This window comes from Diceros bicornis, chromosome 34, assembly GCF_020826845.1.
Source record: "Diceros bicornis minor isolate mBicDic1 chromosome 34, mDicBic1.mat.cur, whole genome shotgun sequence".
Classification (NCBI taxonomy): Eukaryota; Metazoa; Chordata; class Mammalia; order Perissodactyla; family Rhinocerotidae; genus Diceros; species Diceros bicornis.
Genome location: NC_080773.1, coordinates 36071500 through 36098444, shown reverse-complemented (window position 1 = coordinate 36098444; position 26945 = coordinate 36071500). Strand labels below are relative to the sequence as shown.

The 26945-nt window shown below is 44.5% G+C and overlaps 2 protein-coding genes across 2 annotated transcripts; both read right to left on the bottom strand.

Moving 5' to 3' along the window:
* Nucleotides 1-389: 389 nt before the first annotated feature.
* On the bottom strand, nucleotides 390-8996 carry LOC131397529 (zinc finger protein 530-like). Its single transcript, XM_058530575.1, has 3 exons — nucleotides 8740-8996; nucleotides 6830-6956; nucleotides 390-5080 (listed from the first exon to the last, which is right to left on the bottom strand). Exons 1-3 carry the CDS (start codon nucleotides 8770-8772, stop codon nucleotides 3693-3695), a joined length of 1548 nt encoding a protein of 515 aa, XP_058386558.1. The 5' UTR covers nucleotides 8773-8996; the 3' UTR covers nucleotides 390-3692.
* Nucleotides 8997-16729: 7733 nt separating this feature from the next.
* On the bottom strand, nucleotides 16730-26295 carry LOC131397513 (zinc finger protein 530-like). Its single transcript, XM_058530486.1, has 3 exons — nucleotides 26103-26295; nucleotides 23250-23376; nucleotides 16730-21249 (listed from the first exon to the last, which is right to left on the bottom strand). Exons 1-3 carry the CDS (start codon nucleotides 26133-26135, stop codon nucleotides 19529-19531), a joined length of 1881 nt encoding a protein of 626 aa, XP_058386469.1. The 5' UTR covers nucleotides 26136-26295; the 3' UTR covers nucleotides 16730-19528.
* Between the last annotated feature and the right edge of the window lie 650 nt (nucleotides 26296-26945).

Below are 26945 nucleotides of genomic sequence, written 5' to 3'. Positions count from 1 at the left end.
GGGTCCCCTGATCTGAGTATGTGTCCCCAAGCTGCACTGCAGTGCCATCACCACACATCCATCCCACCCAACACCTGAATGTGTTTCCAGGTTGTGCCACTGTCACACACCTGTCTGCAGGACCAGACCTCATTCATCTTATCAATATCTAGTGCACAAGAAATTTGGGGGAAGGGTCAGTGTGTTAATAGTATGAGAGATGCAGTGAGCCAAATATAGAATGCAGCAAATTATAATGGACATGTGGCTCAGCACTTCAACAAGAAAATAATAAAAGAGGTGAGCAATGCCTATAGGTTAAGACTCCTAAGATACACACTGTGTATCCCAATTGCAATTGGTCTGTCTTAAAGAACACATACATTTTTGAGAAAATTGATAAAATACAGCACTAACAACACATTTATCGTATTTTAAAATATTTTTATTTTGTGAGACAGTTATTGGCATTATGAAAAAGCTCTTACATTTTAGAAAAGCATTCTCAAGAAGTTATGCATTAAATGACATGATGTCTGGGTTTATAAGTAAAACAACTCACTAATGAGCATGAGGAGAAATGAAACAAGAATGATCATAATGATGGAAGATTGGGGATTCATCAGTCTTTTCCACTTTTGGATATATTTGAAAATAGTCATTACAAAAAGAAGACTATCATTGTATCAGTACTTTTATATATTGAGAAGGATGAATTTAAAAAGGGCATGAGGAAACTTTTTTTTGTATCACAATATCAAAATATACTTTAAATATGTGCATTTAGGTGAATTATACATCAATTAAACTGTTTAAGTTAAAAATAAACATTGTCACTCCCTAATCATTTTACTCTGTTTTGTTATTCTTGAGGTTGTTTGTGGCTACTGGATCAGTATGGTGGAAATAAAATGGTGTGCTACCGGCAACTCTCTCCAACTCCATGTTCAGTGACATCATGTTGGCAGTTTAAAACTGGCCAAGGTGGGGAGTATTTACACCAAGAAAATTGGCAAACACTACAAACTACGGCTTGATTTATGGTATTGTTAAATACAATATACTGAATGTCTACACTTAGAAGAGTGATAAAGAGTATGTCAATAATGCTGATGTAACTTAGTGTTTTGTACAGGTGGCCATGACATTGTGCATACTGAAAAAAAAAAATTAGGAAAAACTGACAAAATATTCCTCTAGTATTCAAAAACAATTACTCCACGCAGCAAAGAAGTCACTGACATTCATTAAGAATGAGTAAAATTCCAACATATGTCTTTGTTGTCTCACTGTCTTATTTGTTACTAAAAGGCACACAGGCAAAATTCATTAAGATAGAAAATAGGCCAAAGATAAGAATAGGCATTTTACTAAAGAAGATATGCAGGTAGCAAACACACAAAATAATGATCAACACAATAAATCCTTACAGAAATGCAATTAAAGCCAGTGACACACCACTACACACTTACTTTAAAACAGTAAAATTAGAAAATGACCTTACCAAGTATTGACAAGGGTGTGAAGGAATTGGAACTCTCACACACTGCCAGTGGGAATGCAAAAAAACACAACCATTTTAGGTCACAGTTTGGCAATTTTGTAAAAAGTTAAATATTCACCTACCCCAAGACTCTGGCATTGTACTCTGAGTTATTAATACAAGAAAACGAAACATGTACGTATAAAAAGGAGAGTAAACAAATGCTCATATCAGCTTTTATTTGCAATTGCTAAATACTAGAAATAACCCAAATATCCATAAGCAGGTGAATGGATAGACATAGTCAATTATACATGGAAAAAACGCTAGTTAGAAACAAGAATGAAATGTGCATATAAGCACCATTAATGAATCTCAAAGTAATTATGCAGCATCGATGAAACCAGAAAAAAAGAGTAAACACTTTACAATCAATCATAAAATTCCAGAAAATGCAATCTATTGTAGAGGAATGGAAATCAGTGGTTGCCTGGAGGGCCAGGCAGAACAGGGAGAGAGTATAAAAGGGCATGAGGAAAATATGCAGGTGACAGATATGCTCGCTATCAAGATAATGATGACAGTTTCATGAGTTTACACAAAAGTCAAAACTTACCAAATTGTACACTTTAAATATGTACAATTTATTCTATGTCTACTATACCTTAATACAGCTTTAAAATGTGGTTCCTATTTTAGATTTTGATTTTCCATAGAGTGGAAATCTAAATCTTCCAGTCTTTAGAAAATCAGGTTTGACAACTCTGTATTGACTCCACTATCTCACTCCTCATGCCTTGAAGGACAGCCTTTCCTCAGTGGCAGGAAATACTGGCAAACAATGAAGACCATTTCCACCTGAGTCAAAAGGATCCCTGGCTGTATCACAATAGCCACATCCCTGGACTATAGGATCTCCCTTCTCCCCATTCTTCTGTTGTCTATATAGCAATGACCTTGAGGTAAGCGGCTCAGAGAGGCTAGAGGAATCCACAAAATATTTTTTCTGCCAATGAGTTCAGCTACGCAGATAAACATACCTGGAGGTTCCATGATTTCTGTATATACTCATTGCACAGTCATTGTCATTAGAACAATTGTGGATGCATCTTTAGCAGAGGCACATTCCATCTAGTTTACTGCAGTCTCCTCCACTCTCTATTAATCCAGTGTTTCTGTACCAGTTACTGTCTCCCCTGCCCCTGTAGTCTTACAACTAGTGACACCAGCCTACTGAATTCTGGATGAGGACATATGGCTCCTCTGTAGGACCTGGGGTTAAGATTCCCCTCGGCAGTCCTGGGCATTATGTGCTATCCCCTGTGAGCAAGGCAAAAATACATGTTGACTCTAGAAGCACTAGAGGTGTCACAAATGCCCCTTCCTCAGTGTGACCTCTGAACTCACAGATCTCTGGCATTCAGGTATAAAATTAGGACCACAAAGCAGTCTTTCCTAGAAAGCCTTGGCAGCAACGCAAAGTAGGCCAAAACTGGAAAGCACCATATTCAACCATCATACTGTCCCACCTGAGGCACCCCAAGTTTGGATCCTCACAAAAGTTGTTTACCCTTCAAGTTGGAAGGAGCTTAAAAAAAAAAAAAAAAGGCTTTATTACTGTACAAACCAGATCAATGTGCAACAGGCATTTTCTGGCTTGGTGGATTAGAAGCCAGAAAACTTCATCACAAGCACTACCTGAGACCAACTGTGTCCCTAAGAAAGCTAGACTTTCTCTGCAAGCCGTCAGCAGAACTCAGATAGTGTTCTCTGGGACAACACAGAGTCAGGTCCACACCCTAACTTGTCATAGAATAGGGAATGAAGACCCCATAAGGGCTAGGATACTCATGATTTCCTCCAACAAATGGGAGAGAAAACATGTCAGCTTCACTGAGCATAGTAGGGTGGTAACTGATGCACACACTGTGGACCTGCCAGGTGGTAGAGGTGAAATGGCTTCTGTCAAAGAAACTGGCAATGACATAAATCTAACACAAACCCTGGGCAGGGTACACATGCTTTCCACATAACTGAACTTATGGGAAATCTCTAGTCTGTGGATGTCTGGATATATGAGATTCAATTCAGGCAGGTGGCTCCTCACAGAGCCTTTCCTCCAACACTGTTCTTCTAACTAAGCAAAGAGCACATTTACCTGAGGCTTTTCTCCAGAGTGAACTCTTTGGTGTTGGCTGAGATCAGACTTGCAAGTGAATGATTTCTCACATCACTCCATGTGAGCTCTCCTATGTCGAAGGAGACCAGAGCTCTGGCTAAAGGATTTCCCACATTCATTGCACTCATAAGGCCTTGCTCCAGTGTGAACTGTCCGGTGTCGGATGAGGTGGGTTTTGCGGCTAAAGGATTTCCCACATTCACTGCACTCATAAGGCCTTTCTCCAGTGTGAACTCTTTGGTGTTGAATGAGGACAGATTTCTGGCTAAAGTATTTCCCACATTCAGCACACTCATAAGGCCTTTCTCCAGTGTGAACTCTTTGGTGTTGAATGAGGACAGATTTCTCACTAAAAGATTTCCCACACTCAATGCACTCATAAGGTCTTATTCCAGTGTGAACTCTCCAGTGTCGAATGAGGTGAGTTTTACAGCTAAACGATTTCCCACATTCAGTGCATTCATATGGCCTTGTTCTCGTGTGAGCTCTCTTGTGTCGAAGGAGGCCAGAACTTTGGCTAAATGATTTCCCACAGTCACTGCATTTATAAGGTCTTTCATTAGTGTGAACTCTCTGGTGTTTAATGAGGATGGACTTCTGGATAAAGGATTTCCCACATTCACTGCACTCATAAGGTCTTTCTCCAGTGTGAACTCTTTGGTGTTGAATGAGGTCAGATTTCTGGCTAAAAGATCTCCCACATTCAATGCATTCATAAGGTTTTGCTCCAGTGTGAACTCTCCAGTGTCGAATGAGGTGGGTTTTGCGGCTAAACAATTTCCCACATTCAGCACACTCATAAGGCCGTTCTCTAATATGAATTTGCTGGTGCTGAACAAGTCTGTATTTGCAGCTGAAGGCTTTCCCACATTTGCTACACTTATTAAGACCTTTTCCAGTGCAGACTCTGTGGTGATGAAGTGTGTCTGTGTTGCTGAAAACTTCCCTGCATTCAATCCACTTGTCATGACTTTTTCCACTGTTAATGGGCTCCCTACATTCAATGCTACTATGTGGCTTCTCACTGTTGGGAGTGTCCTGGTGTTCGAGAAGGCCTGAGGTAGGTAGAAAGTCCTTTCCACCCACCCCAGAGGTGAAGGGCTTCCCCGACACATGGAATCTGCAGCTCGTCACAAACGAGGCGAGGTCCATGCCCATTTTGAAGATTTTCTCTCCACTGTCATGTTTTTGGTTTTGGTGAAAGTTTGCACGGATCCAGAAACCTCTGGATGCCCCATCCAAGTATGGTTTCTGCCCAGGATATGTTGTTTGGAGCTCAGTGAGGTGCAAAATGTCTTTCAACACTGGGACACACTTTTCACAGGGGTGAGTCATCTGAGCCAATGAACCTGCCTTAGAAGTCCTGACCTGTGACACTCCTTGTACAGAAATATTTTCCTCAGAAAGCACCTCCTCATCCTTTGCTCCACACCAACAATCTGAAAGCAGAGAAACAATGATAAAGTGCATGTTAACTTAGGTGAGAGATGGAAGTCTCATCAAAAGTGTGTCATACATACACATTCAAACCAAAGAATGAATTCGTAGGAGTGTTTTCAGTGAGAGGGGGCAATCTGAAGGGAGGGCTGCTTTGCAGTACTGAGCCTCTAAAGGTCAAAGAATGAGGAATACCTTATAGAACAAAAGGCACAATGATGGGCTGCCATACAGGGAGGAGAGGCAGGATCACTGACTTACTCCTCTGCCAACAGACTTCTGCAGGACCTTGTCATGGGGACATGTCCATGCTATGCAAAGGATGGTTGTGTCCAGGCCCAGAGGAATACAACTGGAACTGAGTATCTGGTGTTCAAAGACTGTTTAAGGATATGTGCATACCTCTCAACACATTATGCGTGGGTCACTGTGGGAGAACTGTAGACTGTGCAGTGGAGAGGAACAAGTGATGCATGGAGGTCAGAAAGCATGGGGGCAGTAGGGATTGGAAGTCACAGATAAAATGACAAATCAGAAAAGTGTCAAGTATGTGGAAGAAAGTATAGAAATGATTTGTGTCCAGTGGCACTTGCACCACAACACTGGTTAATACAGGGCAGGTTCCTGATATGATCTGAACACAGCCATGATGTCACGTCCTCCCCTAGTTGCCACTCACCAGGGCCAGGCCTCCTCGGAGACCATCAGGCCATGTCCATCTTGTGAGACAACCAAGGTTCTCCCTGTATTCCCAGTTGTTTAACTACATGAGACCTGAATGAAGCAAGTCTTTAGGGAAAGACAGTTCACATGAGCAGTGAGTACTGGCCCAGAGCAACTCAGGAAACAAGAGACCACAGAAAAAAAATATTACAACAAAATCTGAAAAGAGGGTCTTTCAAGAAAAGCCTATGTTGGGCCGACCCCATGGCTTAGCAGTTAAGTGCGTGCGCTCCACTGCTGGCGGCCCAGGTTCAGATCCTGGGCCTGCACCGACGCACCGCTTCTCCAGCCATGCTGAGGCCGCGTCCCACATACAGCAACTAGAAGGATGTGCAGCTATGACATGCAACTATCTACTGGGGCTTTGGGGGGGAAAATAAATAAATAAATAAAAATTAAAAAAAAAAAAAAGAATCTATATTAAAGAAAAAAAAAAAAAAAGAAAAGCCTATGAACCACTTCAGTAGTGACCTTGACAATGCCTGCAATTCTTGATATAGGCAGTAATGAGGAAATCTTAAGCATTCTCATCACAAGAAAAAAAATATTTGCAACTCTGTATGATGATGAATGTTAACTGGACATGCTGTGCTGAGTATTTTGCAATACATACATGTACTGAACCACTATGTTGTACACCTGAAACTAATATGGTATATGACAATTATATCTCAAAAAAAGGAAAAAGCAAAAGGGGTTACAATCTGGGACACAAGGTGACATGGATCTGGGCAGTCATACAGCCAGGGAGAGGGCAAGCAAGGGGAGATCCATTATGCTGACTGCAAGATTGCTGACTCCCAGACCTCACCCGGCACACCTTGGGGTAGCAGGCATTAGGGTTGCAAGGGGAGTGCATTTCTTGAAGTAGTGCACACAGTTTAGTGCTGGCACCCACAGTACATATGCCAAGGAAGTGAGGAAGCTATCAGGGCCAATGGTCTGGCTGTGGAAAGGACAGAGCTGCCTCTGGGACAGGGGGAAAGACAGACCAGCTAAGGACACTGGGAGGAATATGAAGGCCTTACCCAGGGATGTTGTAAGTGCAAAGTTCTCCAGCATCACATCATGGTACAGGAACCTCTGTGACTCATCAAGGAGCCTCCACTCCTCCTGGGAGAAGTAAATGGCCACATCTTCAAAGGTCACACAGCCCTGTCATGATGAGGACAGTCAGCTCCTCTCCTAGTGGAAGTATATCCACCCTTCTATCCACTGCTCACCTTCCTCCCCATTTCCGCCATCTCAGAGGAGATACCAGGCCCTGGTGTGACTGATGCACTCTCTCTCTTCATGGTCTCTTTGATCCCTGTGTCCACCCACACAGGGTGTGGGTGGGTAGGTAGACAACACCTAAGCTCAGGGCCTGGCATTGAAGGAAGCACTCCTTTTTGTCAGGCAATTCTCCTAGGATCTCCCAGACCATGCCTCCCAGATATAACAAAGGGTGTGGGCTCATTTCACCCTTATGTCTTCAATGCAAGGCCCTTGGGCCATCAGCTCACACTCTCTTCTCCACATGGACATCACTCTTTCTACTACATCTCTCTCTAACCATCACTATGTTTTCCCTGCCCTGCACCACAGAAATCTCCCTTTCCTTCCTACATGTTATTCAACACACGGCATATAGAGAGTGTTTATCAAATTGAAACAGGACGCAATACCACCCCTGACCTCCAATGGTCCCCACTGCCACTGACAGCCCAGAATCCTGTTCTAAAACTCTCCCCTTATAAAATAGATAAATCACAGGCATGTAATACATAGCATAGTGAATACAGTAATAATATTGTGGTAAAACTGTATGGTGACAGACGGTAACTAGATTTACGGTGACAATCATTTAATAACGTATGAAAATATCAAATCACTATGTTGTGCATGTGTGTTACACCAGAAACTAAGATAACATTGTATGTCAATTATGCTTCAATACACACACTTCTCTCTACCTGCCTCTGTTCCTTGCTTCAAACTCAGCCACTCAGAACCACCTGTGGATTTCATATACCCAGGGCCCTCATCCACTTGTCTGCACTTGACGTGCTCTCACCAGTCACAGACTTCCTCTCTCCTCCTCTCATTCAAAACCTCATTCCAGAGGCTTTCCACCCGGGGTCCACTGACTCTCCCAAATGATCACAGTGCCCCTATACTAATCCACCCACCTGACTGAAACTCCCCAGACACACCAAGATCACAACAAAACCCTGGAGAGCCCATAGAGCAGTGAATAAGCCGTAGCCCTGGCCTCACTGTCATCTGGCCTCAATTACTCCTATGCCTCTGCATCCATCTCACCTGCACTCAGAAGCCTGGGCCACCTGCCAGATCATCCTCTCTCCAATACTGTTCCCACAGCCACCTCTCTCCTTCACCTGTTTTTGCACCGTCTATGATCTCTAACCTAGGTGTTCAACTATGAGACCCAGACCTCACACTCCATCCTCCCCTTCTTGGTCTCTTGTCAGCTGCGTGACCTTTTACAAGGACTAAATCCTTCTGTGTCTCCCATTATCATTCCCTTTCCAGTCTGTTCCTCTGAGCAGCTTTTGTAAAACTTCTAAAAGCCTAATTCAGGCGAGGTCTTTTCTGTTCACAACTCTCCATGCTCCCAACCTCCTGAAAATGGCAACCTGCTATTGCAAGAGCGACTTGGCCTCACAGTCTCTGGTTCCTGAACACACACAAGACAGACCTCAGGGTTCCCGACTCCCCCCGGCTCAAATGCCCTCCAGGCCTCTCCCCCGCCGGGCCCTCCGCCTGGGACCCTCTCCCACACCCGTCACCCCGGCTCTCACAAACAGGCCCCACGAGCGCCTCCCCGTCCCGGACACCGGGGCCTGGGCTGCAGGCCCGTGAGCGGCGCCCGCACACGGGGCTCTAAGGCTGGGCTGGGCTGAGGACGGGGAGGGCGCGGAGCACGAGCACTGACCTGAGCCGGCTCCCTCCGCGCGGCCGCCGCCATCGGACTCCGGGGGCGGAGCAGGGACGGGAGCGGCGGGGACCCGGGGACAGCGGTCCCTGTCCCGGCCCTGGCGCGGGTCCCCCGGGTGGCGTCGCCGAGCCTCAGACCCGCCCTGTGCAGGGGAGACGGCGCCTCCTCTCGCGCCTCCTCGGTCCCGTCACCTCAGCCCCGAAACAGCGCTTCCGAGACTGTTGCCAGGAGAACCGCCCCAAGAAAAGCCAAAACGACCGCCACGAGGAGGACGCCGGAAGTCCCGCCCCCACTCGATGCGCACACACGGAAATGCTCCTCTCCTGAGCCTTCATTGGCTCAACGCCGATGGCGCCCGGCGCAGTGTCCTCTGGGTAATGTAGTTCTCACAGCTCCAAAGGCCCAGGCGCTACATGGTGCTCATTGGGACCTCCAGGGGAAGGGGCCCGGGGAGAGATACCGGGAAATGGTATCTCCAGCCCCATAGAGCGAGGGAAGATCTTTGCTCTTTCTTTAAGGAGCTGTATTCAGATTTCTAGAGAATGTTGTCTGCAACTGATTATCTAAGTGTTTAGAGACATTATTTCAGTCTCCTTGAAGCTTAGCATGCTCGTGGAGTCTGAAAGTATTATTTCAGGTGCTCTCAATGACTACAAATCCAAAGGGATATTTCATTCCATAGAGTCATTCAGACCCATAATGTGTCTACTCTTAGCCGGAACTTAATAAAATTATCTTCTTTCTCTTCAAGTGCCTGTTGCCTGAAACTTTAGAGTCAGCTGGTGAGTTTCAGGATGTCTGGTTAGGAGCGAGAGGAAAAGCCTCCACATAGGGAGGGGACAGAGAAGATAGAAAAGGGATGTTAGACTGCGTTGAAGCAGGAGGTCAAAGCTGGAACTCTGTTTCTGGTTCCCACAGAAAATGTCTCTTCTGCCTGAAGAGTCATGAGGAACACTGGTGTATCTATATAATATTTCTTACTCCATAGCCTTGGATATATTCAGTTCCTTTTAGGAACCTGACAAGTATTTGAGAAGAGTCACTTACCAAATGTCATTTTGGAATAGGACAATGTCTATAGTGTTCACAGTAGGAGCACGTGTGCAAAGGGGACACTAGATCCTTGAGATAAAAGTTTGGGACACCAATATCTCATCTCTTTGATTGGTGGTGATTATCATTCCTACTGTTATTGCAGGAAAGGTGTCCTCATGAGGAGTTGAGATTAGCTCAGATAAAGTTGTGAAATGAAAATCACTGAAAGCCATTAATAATGACTATTTAGGGGCCAGCCCCATGGAGTAGTAGTTATGTTCAGCATGTTCTGCTTTGGCAGCTCGGGTTCGCAGGTTGGGATCCTGGGCACAGACATGCGCCACTCATCACCCATGCTGTGGTGGCGACCCACATATAAAGTGGAGGAAGATTGGCACAAGTGTTAGCTAGGGGCTAATCTTCCTCAAGCAAAAAAAAAAAAAAAAAGCCTATTTAGTTACTCAAAGACAGTGGCTGGGTATCTCTGGAAAACATCAGTAAGAGGGTTAAAAAAAAAAAAGTTAAAATCTCAGAGAAAATGAAACAGGACAGACTGGAGTCTGGGTAGAGATAGAGTTATCTCAGCAGTAACCATACTGAAACTTTGGCCACTCAGGATTTTGTCTTGAAAATTTGAAAATAAAATGAAAATTATTTTTTCATTTATGAAAACATTGGTTAATACTTAGAAGTGTAGTTAAAAAGGACTTTTAAAATATCCTCAGGATACTCTGGTGCAAATTCAAGAATATATTCCCTGTTCTCTGTGTAGGAATATAGGACTTTTTAGTTTTTTGGAGACATTAACTAGGATCCAGGAATCTGTTCTGGGCTTTGTCAACACAATCCATAATCAATCTATAAATCAAAGTTGGGGAGAGTTTATTATATGAGCCAGTTTTGAGGACTATAGCCCAGGTGCAGGCCTCCACCAAGGAAGGAAGCTCTCTGAGGAAGTGGGGAGTACGCAGTGGTTATATACCATCTTGCAACAAGGAACAGATATTAAATATGACAGGAATATCCCTTTTACTATAGTCATGAGACACTTTGCTAGCACAGCAGCTCGATGGCCAAGAGGTCAGTGGTCAAGAGATGAGCACGGTAGGTTAGTAATTAATCCTTAGTGTCTGGGAAGGAATGCTAATCTTTAAAGAAATGCTGCTGGGGCCAGCCTGGTGGCATAGAGGTTGAGTTTGTGTGCTCCTCTTCAGCTGCCTGAGGTTCATGGGCTCAGATCCCACGTGTGGACCTACACACTGCTCATCAGGCCATGCTGTGGTGGCGTCCCACATACAAAAAAATAGAGGAAGATTGACACAAATGTTAGCTCAGGAACAATCTTTCTCAACCAAAAAAGAGGAAGATTGGCAACAGATGTTAGCTCAGGGGCAATCTTCCTCACTATAAAAAAAAAAAAAAGAAATGCTGCTATGGGGGGTGGGGAGGCAACATCCCTATCTTTAAGGGCATCATTCTCTGCTTTAGGACATTGTAAATGTTTAAAGCAGATGTACAATGCATGCTCAACAGGCCACTTCAGGCCTTTCTTGAAAAACAAGGTCAGGCAGAATTAGTTTTAAACCACATGTCTTCCTCATATACTCCAATATATGCTTTTCATTTATTCATCAGCTTAACTGGATATAAATAAAACTTCCTATTGTAATAAATAAATTAATAAATTATAAAAATATTTATATGATTAGCCCTCTTCTTCCATCATGTCTTAGGTATTCGCGGCCATAGGTTTACTTTTAACTTTGGTTTTCAAATAAGCTTTTCAATTCCCACAGAAATAAAACTTTTTGGAATATCGATTGTAATTTCATTAACTCCAAAGAGATATTAAAATAACTATCAACATTTGTTCTTTTCTGGGTCTTAATTTATAAAGGCGACTGAATGATGATATGGAGGACAATGCCATTAAAAGAAAAGTTTCATGCCAATCACATTTCCCCCAGAAATGAGAGGTTTGGAAGGAACACCAGGTTTTGGTCAGAAAGCAGAAGCAGAAGCAAGGGGAGAGCCTAGGCCAGAAGCCTTTATTGGGGTTTCAGAGGGAAAGGCAAGGCAGGGCAGGGTCAACAGTTTAGCATTGGCTAGTTTGAATAATTTTGGTGGGTTTTGGACTATAAGGGTGGTCCATACTTGCCTGGTAGAGTGGCCTTACAGTGATTAAGGCAGAGCAAAATTGCCTCTTGGGGTTCATGGGCCAGATGGAGGAGGCCTGGCTCTGCATGAGTTAGTTTGCATATCAAAGGCGTGCTCCTGGCTGTGCCCTTTGCTGTCTCTAAGAATTGGCTAGCCCCAGGGGGGACAGTCTCTCCTCAACCAGAAAGATTTTTTGAGAAATCAAAACATCATAATGTATAAAAATAAAAAATATGATAAATACAACTGATTCTCTGATGTTTTGTCATCATGTTAAGGAAACTTTGGAGTGATGATAATGAAGACTTTTAGGTAGAAGTGATACTAGCTCAAGACAAGCTTGACATGAGGGAAGCCATTGTAGAAAAGAAACCCTATTGTAACTTTGAATGACCTCTGACAAACTAACCCAGCTGGCTATGCACCCTCCAGGAGATCTAATGGCTTTGTAGATTTTACGACCCCTTCTTGTGCACCTACCTCCCAGCTGTGATAAGATGATGACTTTGTTCTTTTGAGTTCCTTAGGAATGTAATGACTCCCGAACATAGAATCTATGCTGATAGCCATCATCAATGAAAACTGAAAGATCTGGTGTGGTGACTCCCAGTCTGTAACACCTGAGGGTCAACATTCCTAACCCCCTCTCCTATAACCCAATGACCTATATAACTGCTGTAAGATTTTGTGCCCCCTTAAGATGGTTCTTTGAGATGTTAGTCAGCCATCTTCCCTCTTGCTAGCAAGCTGTAATAAACTGCCCTTTCTTTTCCACCATCTTGCCTCTTGATGATTGGCTTTTGTCTTGCAGTGAGCAGATTGTGCCCTTTGTGTGGCAACAGAAGGGTGTAAATTGACCCAAAGTAGAAGAAAACATTTTACTATGATAATAGAAAGGAGGAAGACCAGTAGAGGTATAAGGAGTCCTTGTAGGCCAGCCCAAAACTAAATTTTCTATTTATTTGGCATTAGCCATGAAAATAGATCTGAAATTTTTGAGATCTCTAACAATATCTTGGTGGACTTTTAAAGTGTGTTAGTAATATGCTTAGGTCAAGGTGGCAGGTTTGGCAGTTATGTCACCAGAGGGTATGAACTGATAAGTTAGTAAAGTATATGTAAAGATTAGTGGTATTAGGAGCTGGCCTGGTGGTGCAGCAGTTAAGTTTACACCTTCTGCTTTGGCAGCCTGGGGTGTGCCAGTTTGGATCCTGGGTGCAGACCCAGTCACCACTCATCAAGCTGTGCTGAGGCAGCGTCCCACATAGAGGAACTAGAAGGACCTACAACTAGGATATGCAACTATATATTGGGGCTTTGGGAAGAAAAAAAAGAAAAAGAGGAAGATTGGCAACAGATGTTAGCTCAGGGCCAATCTTCCTCAAAACAAACAAACAAATAAATAAACAAACAAGCAGATTAGTAGTATTTGTGTGTAATTAAAAGGAAGAAGTGGTTGTGGTGGTAATGGTTAGAGATGCAAGACAGGAGACTGTAGTGGAAAACTGGAGGGGCGTATTAGGAGAAGCACTGGGGAGTGGGTGGTCCTCTACTCAGGGGGTCAAGGAGTTGATTAACATGAGGCAAGTGCCTCCTGGATAAGCACTAACCTCCATTAATTTTTGGAACAGCACAGGTAGTAGTAACCTCTACTAGATTGCCCTTTAGGCATGGAGTGTAGGTGTGTACACTTTAGCAAAGAGCAAAGGATCATGAGCTAAGCAGGGAGAGAGCTCAGATAAGATAATAGGATTGATGATGTCAAAGTAAGAGATGCAGTAAATGTCTTGTGTCCAATTTGTGCCTTAGGATAGGCAGCCCATGGGCATTGTTGGGGCAAAAGCTTTGGTGTAAGGGGTGAAGTCATCTCCAACTTTGAGCTCTTGGGTTGGGGTGATATTGTCTGAAGTGATGTCATCTGAGGTGATGTCACCTCCTACAGTGAGCTCCTGGGCCAAGACGATGTCGTTGGTGATGTGGGATTAGGGTATCCTTTCCAAGTGCGTACCCACCTGAGTTGATATAAGTCTCAGCTTTGCTATGTTAGGTTGAAACAATGGCTTACTTGGAGGGATTGGGCCTCCTGATTGTAAATTAATAAAAGTACTCAGACCAGTAGTAATAAGATCAACAGTCACAAGAATGGTGTGCAACTGAACTTGACAGGTTTTTGTTTTTCAATGGAAGTTTAGTTTCAAATGAGTCCTATATGAGCAGCTCCCTGGTCTGTGGGACAATCTACGGTTAATGGGTTCTAGGAGAGTATGTACCCTCTTTCTGTCCTCCAGCTCTCATAGGATGGGGCAAGATCGAAACTTGATAAAGATAGGTTAAAGCCTAGCGCAAATAGAGACTCATTTAAGGGGTTTATTCAGACTGGAATTTGAAAAGGAGTTGTTTGAGGAAACCATTATGTCTCTCAGTTAAACTGGCTATTTGGGACCTATTAGGGACATGAAAGTTCTATTCAATTCTTCTTTCAAGAGCTCACATTGTATATTTTGAGAAGTAAAATGTGTGACTTGTTGCTATTAATGTTTATAACTCTGAAGGGAATAAGGAGTATCCTGACAAGGCCTTGTATTGTGGCCTCAGTACACATAGAGGCAAGTGTGATTTTGTGTTATATTTGGGGCCTCCATGAGTCAAGAGATTCCTAGAGTTTTTTTTATCCTGAAGGGGACAATTTTTAGGTAATGGCCCAATAGTTTATCATAAATGTGAAGGTGGGTTCATTTGTTTGCCAGGGCATATGGCACCAAGATGACTACCTGAAGTTTGGTCAAGCGTGTAATTTCTTGGGTCTCCTCCTTTACCAGGGACATTCTAAGGTATGGAAAGCAGCAACATTCCACTGAGCTCTATCATGTGTGAAGGTTGGCAGTGCCATTCACATTGCTCATTAAACAGGCATTCTGAGACCAATTCTAGTGTGTGTGTGTGTGTGTGTGTGTGTGTGTGTGTGTGTGTGTTGGGGGGGTGGTTCCCATACATACACCCAAGCATTTCTTGGACACCAGCAGAGTGTCCAAGAAGTCAACTCAATTCTGACGTTATCTACCCTTAGATAGCATCATTTCCATATGTTAGGATTCAGTCTTAAAAGACTTCCCCCCCAACTTCAGAAGCCAGTTGCAAGCCCAGGTTGTTACTTGTGCTTCTGACCGACTGGCTATAATTCAGAGGTTCCCAAGACCTCCTCCTAAGGTTTTATTAATTTGCTAGAGCAGTTCCTGAGGAATCCTCCTTCAGGATGAACACTTGAACTCATTAAATGCATGAAATGCATCTGCAAGTCTTCACATTACAGAGCTATGGGCTCGTTCTGCTTGCTGCAAGACTAGCCAAAAAGTCGCAGGCAAGTCGGTGGAATAGAAAGGGTTTATTCATTTTTGCCAGCAGAGACAGAAGATGGTGGACTAACGTCCTCAAAGCCCATCTTCCCAGAACAAAGACTACAGGCCAGTTATGGGGAGGAACATGCAGGCATGCATGGAACTATTTTTGGAATGCGGTTTCTTCAGACATCTAGCCTCTGCATGGGCCTCCAAGGCCTGGTTTCAGTTCCCGATAATCTTCTGTTTGTCCTCCCTTGTGACTGATGTTCCTGTTTTCCCAGAGACTGGACATGCATCAGAGACCCAGCAAGCTATGGGGCCTGCTCAAGGCCCATAGCCTAGTCCCAGCAAGCTCATGGGGCCTGCTCAGGGCTACTCCCTGTTGAAAAGAGAAATTAGTAACATTTAGGGCAGCATTAGAGATTCAGCACTATACCAAGACTTTCTCCTGAAAGCAAACAGAAGGGAAAGAAAAGGGGAAAAGGCTTCTCAGGCTGTTCACTCATGCCATTTGATGACATGTCTGTGAGCCCTCTAAGATCATCTCTTGTACCACTGGAGCACTGTGGCCCAGGCCATCAGTAAACAAGGATGACTGTGAAGGCACCGGGGGCCTCTGTACTGAGATTGCATTGTTCTCTTCTGCCCCCACCTGCACTGTCAAATCTGCAGTAACAGAGGAGGAGGAGCTATCATTTCCAAACCAGGCTGCCCCTGCCTCATCACACTTTTCCAGGGCAATTGTACAATTGTGTGCCCAACACACCAGGCTTTAGAGTATCTCTGTTACGTGACTATCCCAAGTGTCTCTGTGGAGTATTTGTGCATTTGTGCACCCATACCTGCTATGATGTATCAATACCTCACTTCCCTGGTGTGTTTTACTTGTACCGGTTGTGTGTACCTCAAGTCTGTCACACATCTTTTGTGTTGTGGATGTGGTGTACACATATGTGTGCCCATGCTGGGTTGACAGTGTCAGCATCCCACATCTGTTCCACATGTTCCTGGGGGTATGTCAGGTATCCCCAAGATGTGCTAAGGAGTGTCAGTATCACACACCTGTGACACAGGGTCCCCAGATCTGTGTCCCCAGGCTGCGCTGCAGTGCCATCACCACACATCCATCCCACCCAACACCTGAATGTGTTGCCAGGTTGTGCCACTGTCACACACCTGTGTGCCAGGACCAGACCTCACTCATTCATCTTATATCTAGTGTACAAGAAATTTGGGGGAAGGGTCAGCATGTTCATAGTATGAGAGATACAATGAGCCATATCTAGAATGCAGCAAATTATAATGGACACATGGCTCATCACTTCAACAAGGACACAATAAGAACAAAAAAGAGGCGAGCAGTGCCTATAGGTTAAGACTCCCAAGATACACATTGTGTATCCTGATTAGTGTACCTTAAAGAACAAACAGATTTTTGAGAAAGTTGATAAAATTTAGCACTGACAACATGTATTTTAAAATATCTTTATTTTGTATGACAAAGTTATTGGCATTATGAAAATGTTCTTACATTTAAGAAAAGCAATCTCAAGAAGTTGTGCATTAAATGACATGATGTCTGTGTTTATAAGTAAAATAATCCACTAATGTGCAGGAGGAGAATTCAAACAAGAATGATCACAATGAGGGAAGATTGGGGATTCATTAGACAGTCTTTTCCACTTTTGTACATATTTGAAATTAGCCATTACAAAAGGTAGAATATGTCGTTGTAACAATAATTTTATATGTTGAAGATGAATTTAAAAAGGGCAGGACAAGAGGCCAGCACTGTGGCATAGTGGTTAACTCCAGCATGTTCCACTTTGGCCACCCAGGTTCACAAGTTCAGATCTCGGGTGTGGACCTACCATTCGTCAGCCATGCTGAGGCAGCGACCCACATACAAAATAGAGGAAGATTGGCACAGATGTTAGCTCAGGGCTAATCTTCCTCAAGCGAAAAAGGAGGAAGATAGGCAACACATGTTAGCTCAGGGTGAATCTTCCTCACCAAAAAAAAAAAAAAAGGCACAAGGAAACTTGACAATATACCCTTCCAGTATTCAAAAACAATTATTCCATACAGCAAAGAAATTGCTCGCATCACTGAAGAATGAGTAACATTCCAACATGTCTTTGTTGTCTCATTGTCTTGTTACCTAAAAGCACATAGCCAAAATTCATAAAACAGAAAATAGGCCAAAGATAAGAATAGGCATTTTACTAAAGATATGCAGGTAGCAAATACACAAAATAATGCTCAACATCCTTAGGGAAATAAATCCTTAGGGAAATGTAATTAAAAGCAGTGAGACATCACTACACACTTATTTTAAAAGGGAAAAATTAAAAAATAACCTTACCAGGTATTGATAAGGGTGTGAAGGAATTGGAACTCTCAAACACCTCCAGTAGGAATGCAAAAAGACACAACCATTATAGATCACAGTTTGGCAATTTTGTAAAAAGTTAAATATTCACTGACCCCATGACTCAGGCATTGCAATCTGAGTTACTAATACAAGAAAATGAAACATATATCCATATACAAAATTTAAACAAAAGTTCCTATCAGCTTTTATTTGCAATTAGTAAACACTGGAAATAACCCAAATATCCATAAAGACAATAGATAATCACAGTCAATTATACATGGAAGAGAAAGCTACTTAGAAACAAGAATGAAATGTGCAGGTAAGCACCACTAATGAATCTCAAAGTAATTATACGGCATTAATGAAACAAACAAAAAAAAATGAGTAAACACTTTATGATCAACCATACAATTCTAGAAAATGCAATCAATTGTAAAGGAATGTAAATCAATGGTTGCCTGGAGAGCCAGGGAGAGCAGGGAGTATAAAAGGGCATGAGGAAAATATGCAGGTGACAGATATGGTTGCTATCATGATAACAATGGTTTCATAGGCTTATACACGTCAAAACTTATCAAACTGTACACTTTAAATATATACAATTTATTCTATTATACCTTAATACAGCTTTAAAATATGGTTCATAATAAAAATCTAAATCTTGCACTCTTTAGAAAATCAGGTTTGACGACTCTGTATTGACTCCACTATCTCACTCCTCATGCCTTGAAGGACAGCCTTTCCTCAGTGGCAGGAAATACTGGCAAACAATGAAGGCCATTTCCACCTGAGTCAAGAGGATCTCTGGCTGCATCACAAATGCCACATCCCCGGACTATAGGATCTCCCTTCTCCCTTTCCTTCTTTTGTTGCCTGTATAGCAACAGCCTTGAGGTGAACAGCTGAGAGAGGCTACAGGAATCCACAAAACTATTAGATTGTCTGCCGATGAGTTCAGCTACACAAGATAAACATACCTGGAGGTTCTGAGATTTCTGTACACACTCATCCCACAGTCATTGTCACTAAAACAATCGTGAATGCAGCTTTCGAAGAGGCACATTCCATATAGTTTGTTGCAGTCTCCTCCACTCTCTATTAATCCAGTGTTTCTGTACCAATTACAGTCTCCCCTGCCCCTGTAGTCTTAAAAATAGTGACAGCAGCTTTCTGAATTGTGGATATGAGGGCATAGGGCTCCTTTGTGGGAGCTAGGGTTAAGATCCTCCTCAGCAGGTTTGGGCACTAAGTGATTTCCCCTGTGAGCAACAAAAAATTCATGTTGTCTCCAGAAGCACTGGAGGTGTCACAACTACCCCTTCCTCAAGGTGACCTCTTAACCCACAGACATCTGTGTCTGTGAAAAAGCTAGTCCTTCTCTGAAAGTTGCCAATAGAACTCAGCATTTGCTGAGCCAACACTGGGCCAGGTCCACACCCTAAATTGTCAGAGAAAAGGGAATAAAGACCCCATAAGAGTGCAGGATACTTATGATTTCCTCCAACAAACGGGAGACCCCAGAGGCCAGCTTCACTGAGCATACTAGGGTGGTTACTAATGCACACTGTGTGGACCTGCCAGGTGATCAAGGTGAAATGGCTTCTGCCAGAGGTGAAACTGGCAGTGATACAAATCTGACAAGAACCCCAGGCAGGTTACACATGCTTCCCACACAACTGAAACTTATATGGAGTCTCCAGTCTGTGGATATCTGGATATACAAGATTCATTTCAGGCAGATGGCTCCTCACAGAGCCTTTCCTCCAACACCGTTATTCTAACTAAGGAAAGAGCATATTCTCTACATAGCTAAAGCCTTTTCCCAGTGTGAACTTAGGTGTTGAGGGAGGTCAGATTTGCAGCAAAGGATTTCAAACATTCAGTGCACATGAGCTCTCCTATGCCGAACAAGGCCAGATCTCTGGCTGAAGGATTTCCCACACTCATTGCACTCATGAGGCCTTGCTCCAGTGTGAACTGTTCGATGTTGAATAAGCTGGGCTTTGCGGCTAAAGGATTTCCAACATTCACTGCAATCATAAGGCCTTTCTCCAGTGTGAATTCTTTGGTGTTGAATGAGGACAGATTTCTGACTAAAGGATTTCCTGCATTCACTGCACTCATAAGGTCTTTCTCCAGTGTGAACTCTTTGGTGTTGAATGAGGACAAATTTCACACTAAAAGATTTGCCACATTCAATGCACTCATAAGGCCTTACTCCAGTGTGAACTCTGTGGTGCTGAACAAGTTTGGATTTACATCCAAAAGCTTTCCCACACTCAGTGCACTCATAAAGCCTTGCTCTAGTGTGAGCTCTTTTGTGTAGAAGGAGGCCTGAGCTTTGGCTAAAGGATTTCCCACATTCACTGCATTCATAAGGCCTTTCTCCAGTGTGAACTCTTTGATGTTGAATGAAGACAGATTTCGCACTAAAAGATTTGCCACATTCAATGCACTCGTAAGGCCCTCCTTCAGTGTGAACTCTCTGATGATCACGGAGCCTGAAGCTAAAGGTAAAAGCTTTCCCACATTCACTGCACTCATAAGGCCTTTCTCCAGTGTGAACCCTCTGATGATAACGGAGCCTGGAGCTAAAGGTAAAAGCTTTCCCACATTCACTGCACTCATAAGGCCTTTCTCCGGTGTGAACTCTTTGGTGATGAACGAGGGCAGATTTCTGGCTAAAGTATTTCCCACATGCACTGCAGTCATAAGGCCTTTCTCCAGTGTGAACTCTTTGGTGTTGAATGAGGATAGATTTCTGGCTAAAGGATTTCCCACATTCAATGCACTCATAAGGCCTTACTCCTGTGTGAACTCTCTGGTGTCGAATCAGGTGGGATTTATAGGTAAATGATTTTCTACATTCAGTGCACTCATAAGGCCTCTCTCCTGTGTGAACTCTCTGATGATGATGGAGGGTGGAGCTAGTGGTAAAATATTTCCCACATTCACCACACTCATAATACCTTTCCCCAGTGTGAATTTGCTGGTGCTGAACAAGTGTGTATTTGCAGCTGAAGGATTTCCCACATTTGTTACATGTGTTAAGACCTTCAGTGCAGACTCTCTGGTGGGGAAGTGTATCCATGTTGTTGAAAACTTTCCTGCATTCAATCCACTTGTCATGACTTTTTCCACTGTTGAAGGGCTCCCCATGCTCAAGGTTCCCGTGTGGCTTCTCACCATCAGGAATGGCCTGCTGCTGGAGAAGGTCTGAGGTAGCTAGAAAGTTCTTTCCACCCTCCCCAGAGGTGAAGGGCTTCCCTAACATGTGGAATCTGCAGCTTATCACAAACGAGGCCTGCTCCATGTCCATTTTGAAGATTTTCTCTCTACTGTCATGCTTTTGGTGCTGCTGAAGGTTTGCACTAAACCAGAAGCCTCTGGATGCCCCACCCAAATATGGTTTCTGCCGAGAATATGTTGCTTGGAGCTCAGTGAGGTGCAAAATGTCTTTCAACACTGGGACACACTTTTCACAGGGGTGAATCTTCTGGGTCGATGGACCTGCCTTAGAAGTCCTGACCTGTGACACTCCTTCTACAGAAATGCTCTGCTCAGAAAGTACCTCCTCATCCTCAGCTCCATACCAACAATCTGAAAGCAGAGAAATACTGATAAAATGTATGGTAACTTAGGTGGGAGAGGCAAGTCCCATAAAAAATGTGTGTCATACATACACACATGCAACACGATACTGTCTTGTGATGCTGGGCAGCAGCAGCAAGCTACAGCTCCTACGCAGCCACAGGATCACAAGGGTAAACAACCAGTACACTTACAACCATTCTGTAAACATACAACCAGGGCCGGCCCCGTGGCTTAGCGGTTAAGTGTGCGCGCTCCGCTGCTGGCGGCCTGGGTTCAGATCCGGGGCGCGCACCGATGCACCGCTTCTCCAGCCATGCTGAGGCCGCGTCCCACATACAGCAACTAGAAGGATGTGCAACTGTGACATACAACTATCTACTGGGGCTTTGGGGGAAAAATAAATAAATAAAATTAAACATACAACCATTCTGTTTTTCACCTTCAGTATTCAATAAATTACACGAGATATTCCATACTTTATTATAAAATAGCCGTTGTGTTAGATAATTTTTGACATATGATATTTTCAACTTATAATTGGTTTATCAGGATGTAATCCCATCATAAGTCGAGGAAGATCTGTACATTCAAACCAAAGAATGAATCCATGGCAACGTTTTCAGGATGAGGGAGCACACAGCCATTTGAAAAAAGGGCAGGCTGCTTTGTGGTACTGGGCCTCTAAAGAACACAGAATGGGGAAGACCTCATGGGACAAAGGGCACAAACATACAGTGCCATACAGGGAGAGGAGGCAGGATCACTAACCCACTCCTATCCCAACACCCTTCAGCAAGACCTCATCATGGGGACATGTCCATGCAATGTAGAAGGATGGGTGAGTCTAGGCCCAGGGAAATACAATTGGAACTATTTGGTGTTTAAGGACTATTTAAAGATATGTGCACACTTCACAACACATTATATGTGGGTTACTGTAGACGAACTGTGCCATGCAGTGGAGAGAACAAATGACGCATGGAAGTCAGAAAGCAGGGGACAGCAGGGACTGCAGTCACAGATGAAATGACAAATCAGAAAAGTGCCAAGTGTGTGGAAGAAAATGTATAAATTATTTGTATCTATTGGCATTTATACTATAACACTGGTGGACACAGGGCAGGTTCCTGGTATGATCTGAACACAGCCCTGATATCATGCCCTCCCCTAGTTGCCTCTCAACAGTGTAAGGCTTCCTCTGAGTCCATCTTACCATGTCCACACTGTGAAACAACCAGGGTTCTCCATGCCCCCTCAGCTGCATAACTACATGGGACCTAAATGAAGCAAGTCTTTAGGGAAAGACAGGACATCTGAGCAGTCAGCACTGGCCCAGAGCAATTCAGGAAACAAAAGACGACAGGAAAGGAAAGAATAGTATAATAAAATCTCAAAGGAGGGTCTTTCAAGAAAAGCCTATCGACCACAGAAGTAGTGACCGTAATAAGCCTGTAATTTCTGATAGAGGCAGTCACAAGGAAATCTTAAGGGTTCTCATCACAAGAAAAAAAAAATTAACTCTGTAGGATGAGGAATGTCAACTGGATTTACAGTTCTGAGCATTTTGTAATATATACACATACTGAATTATTATGTTGTACACCTGAAACTAATGTTATATGACAACTATATCTCAATTAAAAAAAAAAAACCAAAACAAAATGAAAGAGGTTAGAACCTGGGCCACGAGGTGCCACAGATCTGCACACAGTCATCCAGAGATGGAGAGGGTGAGAAAGGTGAGCTCAATTAGGCTGACTATACAACTCTGGAGTCTCAGACCCATCCCTGTACACGTTAGGATAGAAAGTGTTAGGACTGCATTGCTCAACTGCATTCCTTGGGGTAGTGCATATAGCTTACTGCTGGCACCCACAGTACATATGCCAAGGAAGTGGGGAAGCTAGCAGGGCTCATGGTCTGCCTGTGGAAAGGACAGAGCTGCCTCCAGGACAGAGAGAAAGATAGACTAACTAAGAACACTGAGAGGAATATGAAGGCCTTACCCAAGGATGTTGTAAGTACAAAGTTCTCCAGCATCACATCGTGGTACAAGATCCTCTGAGCCTCATCAAGGAGCCTCCACTCCTCCTGGGAGAAGTAAATGGCCACATCTTCAAAGGTCACACAGCCCTGCCATGATGGAGACCATTCATTTCATGAACAGCTTCTCTCTTAGAAGTCCATCCACCCACTCAATCATCCCCTGCTCACCCTCCTCCCCAATTCTCCCTCTCAGAGGAGATACCAGGCCCTGGTGCCACTGATGCACACTCTCTCCTCATGGTCCCTTTAATCCCTGTGTCCACCCACAGCAACAACAGGCAGGTGGGCAGACAGACAACACCTAAGCTCTGGGCCTGGCATGCAGGGAAGCACTCCCTCTTGTCAGGCAATTCTCCTAGGATCACCAAGACCATGTGTCCCAGACACAGCCAAGGGTGTGGGTTCACATTTCACCCTTATGTCTTCAATGTAAGGCCCTTGAGTCACCAGTTCGCACTCCTCTCCACTTGGACATCATTTTTTCTACTACATCTCTCTCTAACAATCACCACCTTTTCCCTGCCCTGCACTACAGGCATCTCCCTTGTCCTTCCTACAAGTTATTCAACACATGGCATATAGAGAGGGCTTGGCGAATTCAAATAGGATGCAGTATTACCCCTGATCTCCAATGGTTCCCCACTGCCATCAGCAGCCCAGAATCTTGTTCTAAAAGTCTCCCCTTATAAAATAAATAAGTCACAGGGAGGTAATATATAACATAGTGAATACAGTAATAATACTGTAACATAACGTTGTATGGTGACAGAAGGTAACTAGATTTAGCATGATGATCATTTAGTAATGCATAAAAATATCAAGTCACTATGTTGTACACCAGAAACTAAAATAGTAGTATACATCAATTACACTTCAATAAATATGTATATACTAAATGTGACCCACAGTGTTATAGACTGAATGTATGCATCCTCCCAAAATTCATATGTTGAAGCCCTAACCCACAATGTGATGGTATTTGGAGGTGGTGCATTTGACAAGTAATCAGGTTTAGATTAGGTCACAAGGATGGGACCCTTATAAGAGGAAGACAGATTCCTTGTTCTCTCTACAAGTTTGCACTAAAGAAAGGCTATGATGTGAGGATACAGGGAGAAGGCAGCCATCTGCAAAACAGGAAGAGAGCCCCTCACCAGGAATAGAATCTGTCAGCAATTCAATTTTAGAATTCCCAGCTTCCAGAACCATGAGAAATGTAGGTATTTTGTTTTAGATGTCCAAGCTAAGACACACAGCTCCACCCTGGTCCATATACTATCTAGCGTCTTTTGCAGATGTCTCCCTCCTGAAAGCCTCCCCACAGTCCCATTTAATACTTCCACCCATTTGTTCTCTGCAATATCTCATACATTTAACACGTCCAAAACAAAACTCCTAATATCCTGAATGAAAATTAATCCCACTACCAACTTCCACATCCCAGTTGATGGAGCTTCCTTCCCTTCAGCTGCTAAACCCGAACAGCTTGCAGTCATTCCTGACTTCTACCTTTTTTTCTCTCACCTTCAAAATCAGAAAATCAAAGCAGACCTATTGAAAAAAACTGATTCAGAATCCAACCATTTCAACCAACTCCACGGCCACCACACGGGTCCACATCATCAACACTCACCTGAACTATTGCTGTTGCCCCTTCCTGGTCTTCCCACCACCTTCCTCACACCCCCAGTCTATTCTCCATGCTGCAGTCACAGAGCTGGGTCAGATCACTTGCCCCCTCTGCTCAAAACCTCTCATCGTTCCCATCCTCCAGAAGAGACACCCAACTTCACAGGGAGCCATTCCAGGCCTCACTCCTGTCCCCTTGCTCTCTACTCCCATGAGAAAGAAAGAAGACTTCAAGTTCCCTTAAACCAGTTCAGCCTCACGTCCAAGAGTCTGCAGATACTGGCACTTATACCTGGGGCAACCTTCCTCCACACCTCATTCCACTGGTTGCCAGCAACAGGAACCACTCCATGTAACACCCAGCCGGGTCTGAGGGCCCTGGGCTTAGGATTTGTTCAGGCTCCCCAGGATCAAGGCCTGGAAGAGGGACAGGTGAAGAGTCCCAGGACACCACAATCCCAGAGATCAAGAGTAGGAGCAGGATCAGTGAGGTTCTGGAACACCCTCCACTCACCCACTTTTGAGGGCTCCAGAAGTGCTTCTGTACTTGTGACAGTCTAGGTGAAGAGAGAGGTTCTGAGAGGCAGGTGACCATGGCAGGGCTCCATGGGCTCTCCGCTGCCCAGTTCCCCTGCACGGCCCCGAAGCCAGGTGACCTGGATGACTGCATTATCTCTGGGTCTCAGTCCTCACTGCTGACTCTTATCAGCTTGTGTGACCTTGTACAAGGACTAAATCCACCCCACCCCCCCACCCCCGTCTCCTATTTTCATTCCCTTTCCAGTCTGTTCCTCTGAGCAGCTTTTGTAAAACTTCTAAAAAGATAATTCAGGTGAGGCCTTTTCTGTTCACAACTCTCCATGCTCCCAGCCTCCTGAAAATGGCAACCTACTATTGCAAGCCCGACTTTGCCTCACAGTCGGTTTCCTAAACAGACACTAGACAGACCTCGGGGTTCCTGACTCCTCCCGGCTCAGTCGCCCCTCCACGCCTCTCCCCCGCGGGTCCTCCCCTGGGACCCTCTCCCACACCCGTCACCCCAGCTCTCAGAAACAGGCCCCACGAGCGCCTCCCCGTCCCGGACACCGGGGCCTGGGCTGCAGGCCCGTGAGCGGCGCCCGCACTCGGGGCTCTAGGGCTGGGCTGGGCTGAGGGCGGGGAGGGCGCGGAGCACGAGCACTGACCTGAGCCGGCTCCCTCCGCGCGGCCGCCGCCATCGGACTCCGGGGACAGAGCGGGGCCGGGAGCGGCGGGAGAGGAGAGGAACCGGGCACGGGGGACCCTGTCCCGGCCCTGGCGCGGGCCCCCCGGGCGGCGTCGCCGAGCCTCTGACCCGCCCTGTGCAGCGGGGACAGCGCCTCCTCTCGCGCCTCCTCGGTGTTGTCACCTCAGCCCCGACCCAGCGCTCCGGAGCCTGACGTAAACTCAGCAGGCAGTGGCCAAAATGACCGCCAAGAGGAGGACACCGGAAGCCCGCAGGCACGGAAATGCCCCTCTCCTGAGCTTTCATTGGCTCAACGCCAAAGGAGCCTGGAGCATATTCCTCTGGGTAACGTAGTTCTCACATCTTCAAAGGCCCAGGGGTCTTTGTGTGCTGGTCACTGTGGCTTCCAGGGGGACGTGGCACCAGGAGAGATACTGAGAATTGGTGTCTCCAGGTTTCTAGGGCAAGGGAAGATCTTTGCTCTTTCTTTAAGGGGCTATATTCAGATTTCTGGGGAGTGTTGTCTGCATCTGATCACTAAGTGTTTACAGATATTATTTCAGACTCCTTGAAGCTTGCATGCTCCCCGAGTCTAAAAGTATTATTTCAGGTGCTCTCAATGACTACAAATCCAAAGGGATATTTCATTCCATAGAGTCATTCAGACACATAATATGGCTACTCTTACTGGAACCTAATGAACATTATCTTGTTTTTCAAGTGCCTGTTGCCTGAAACGTTGGAGTCAGCTTTGTGAGTTTCAGTATGTCGGGTCAGGAGCAAGAGAAAAAGCCTCCGCATAGGATCAAGACAGAGAAGACAG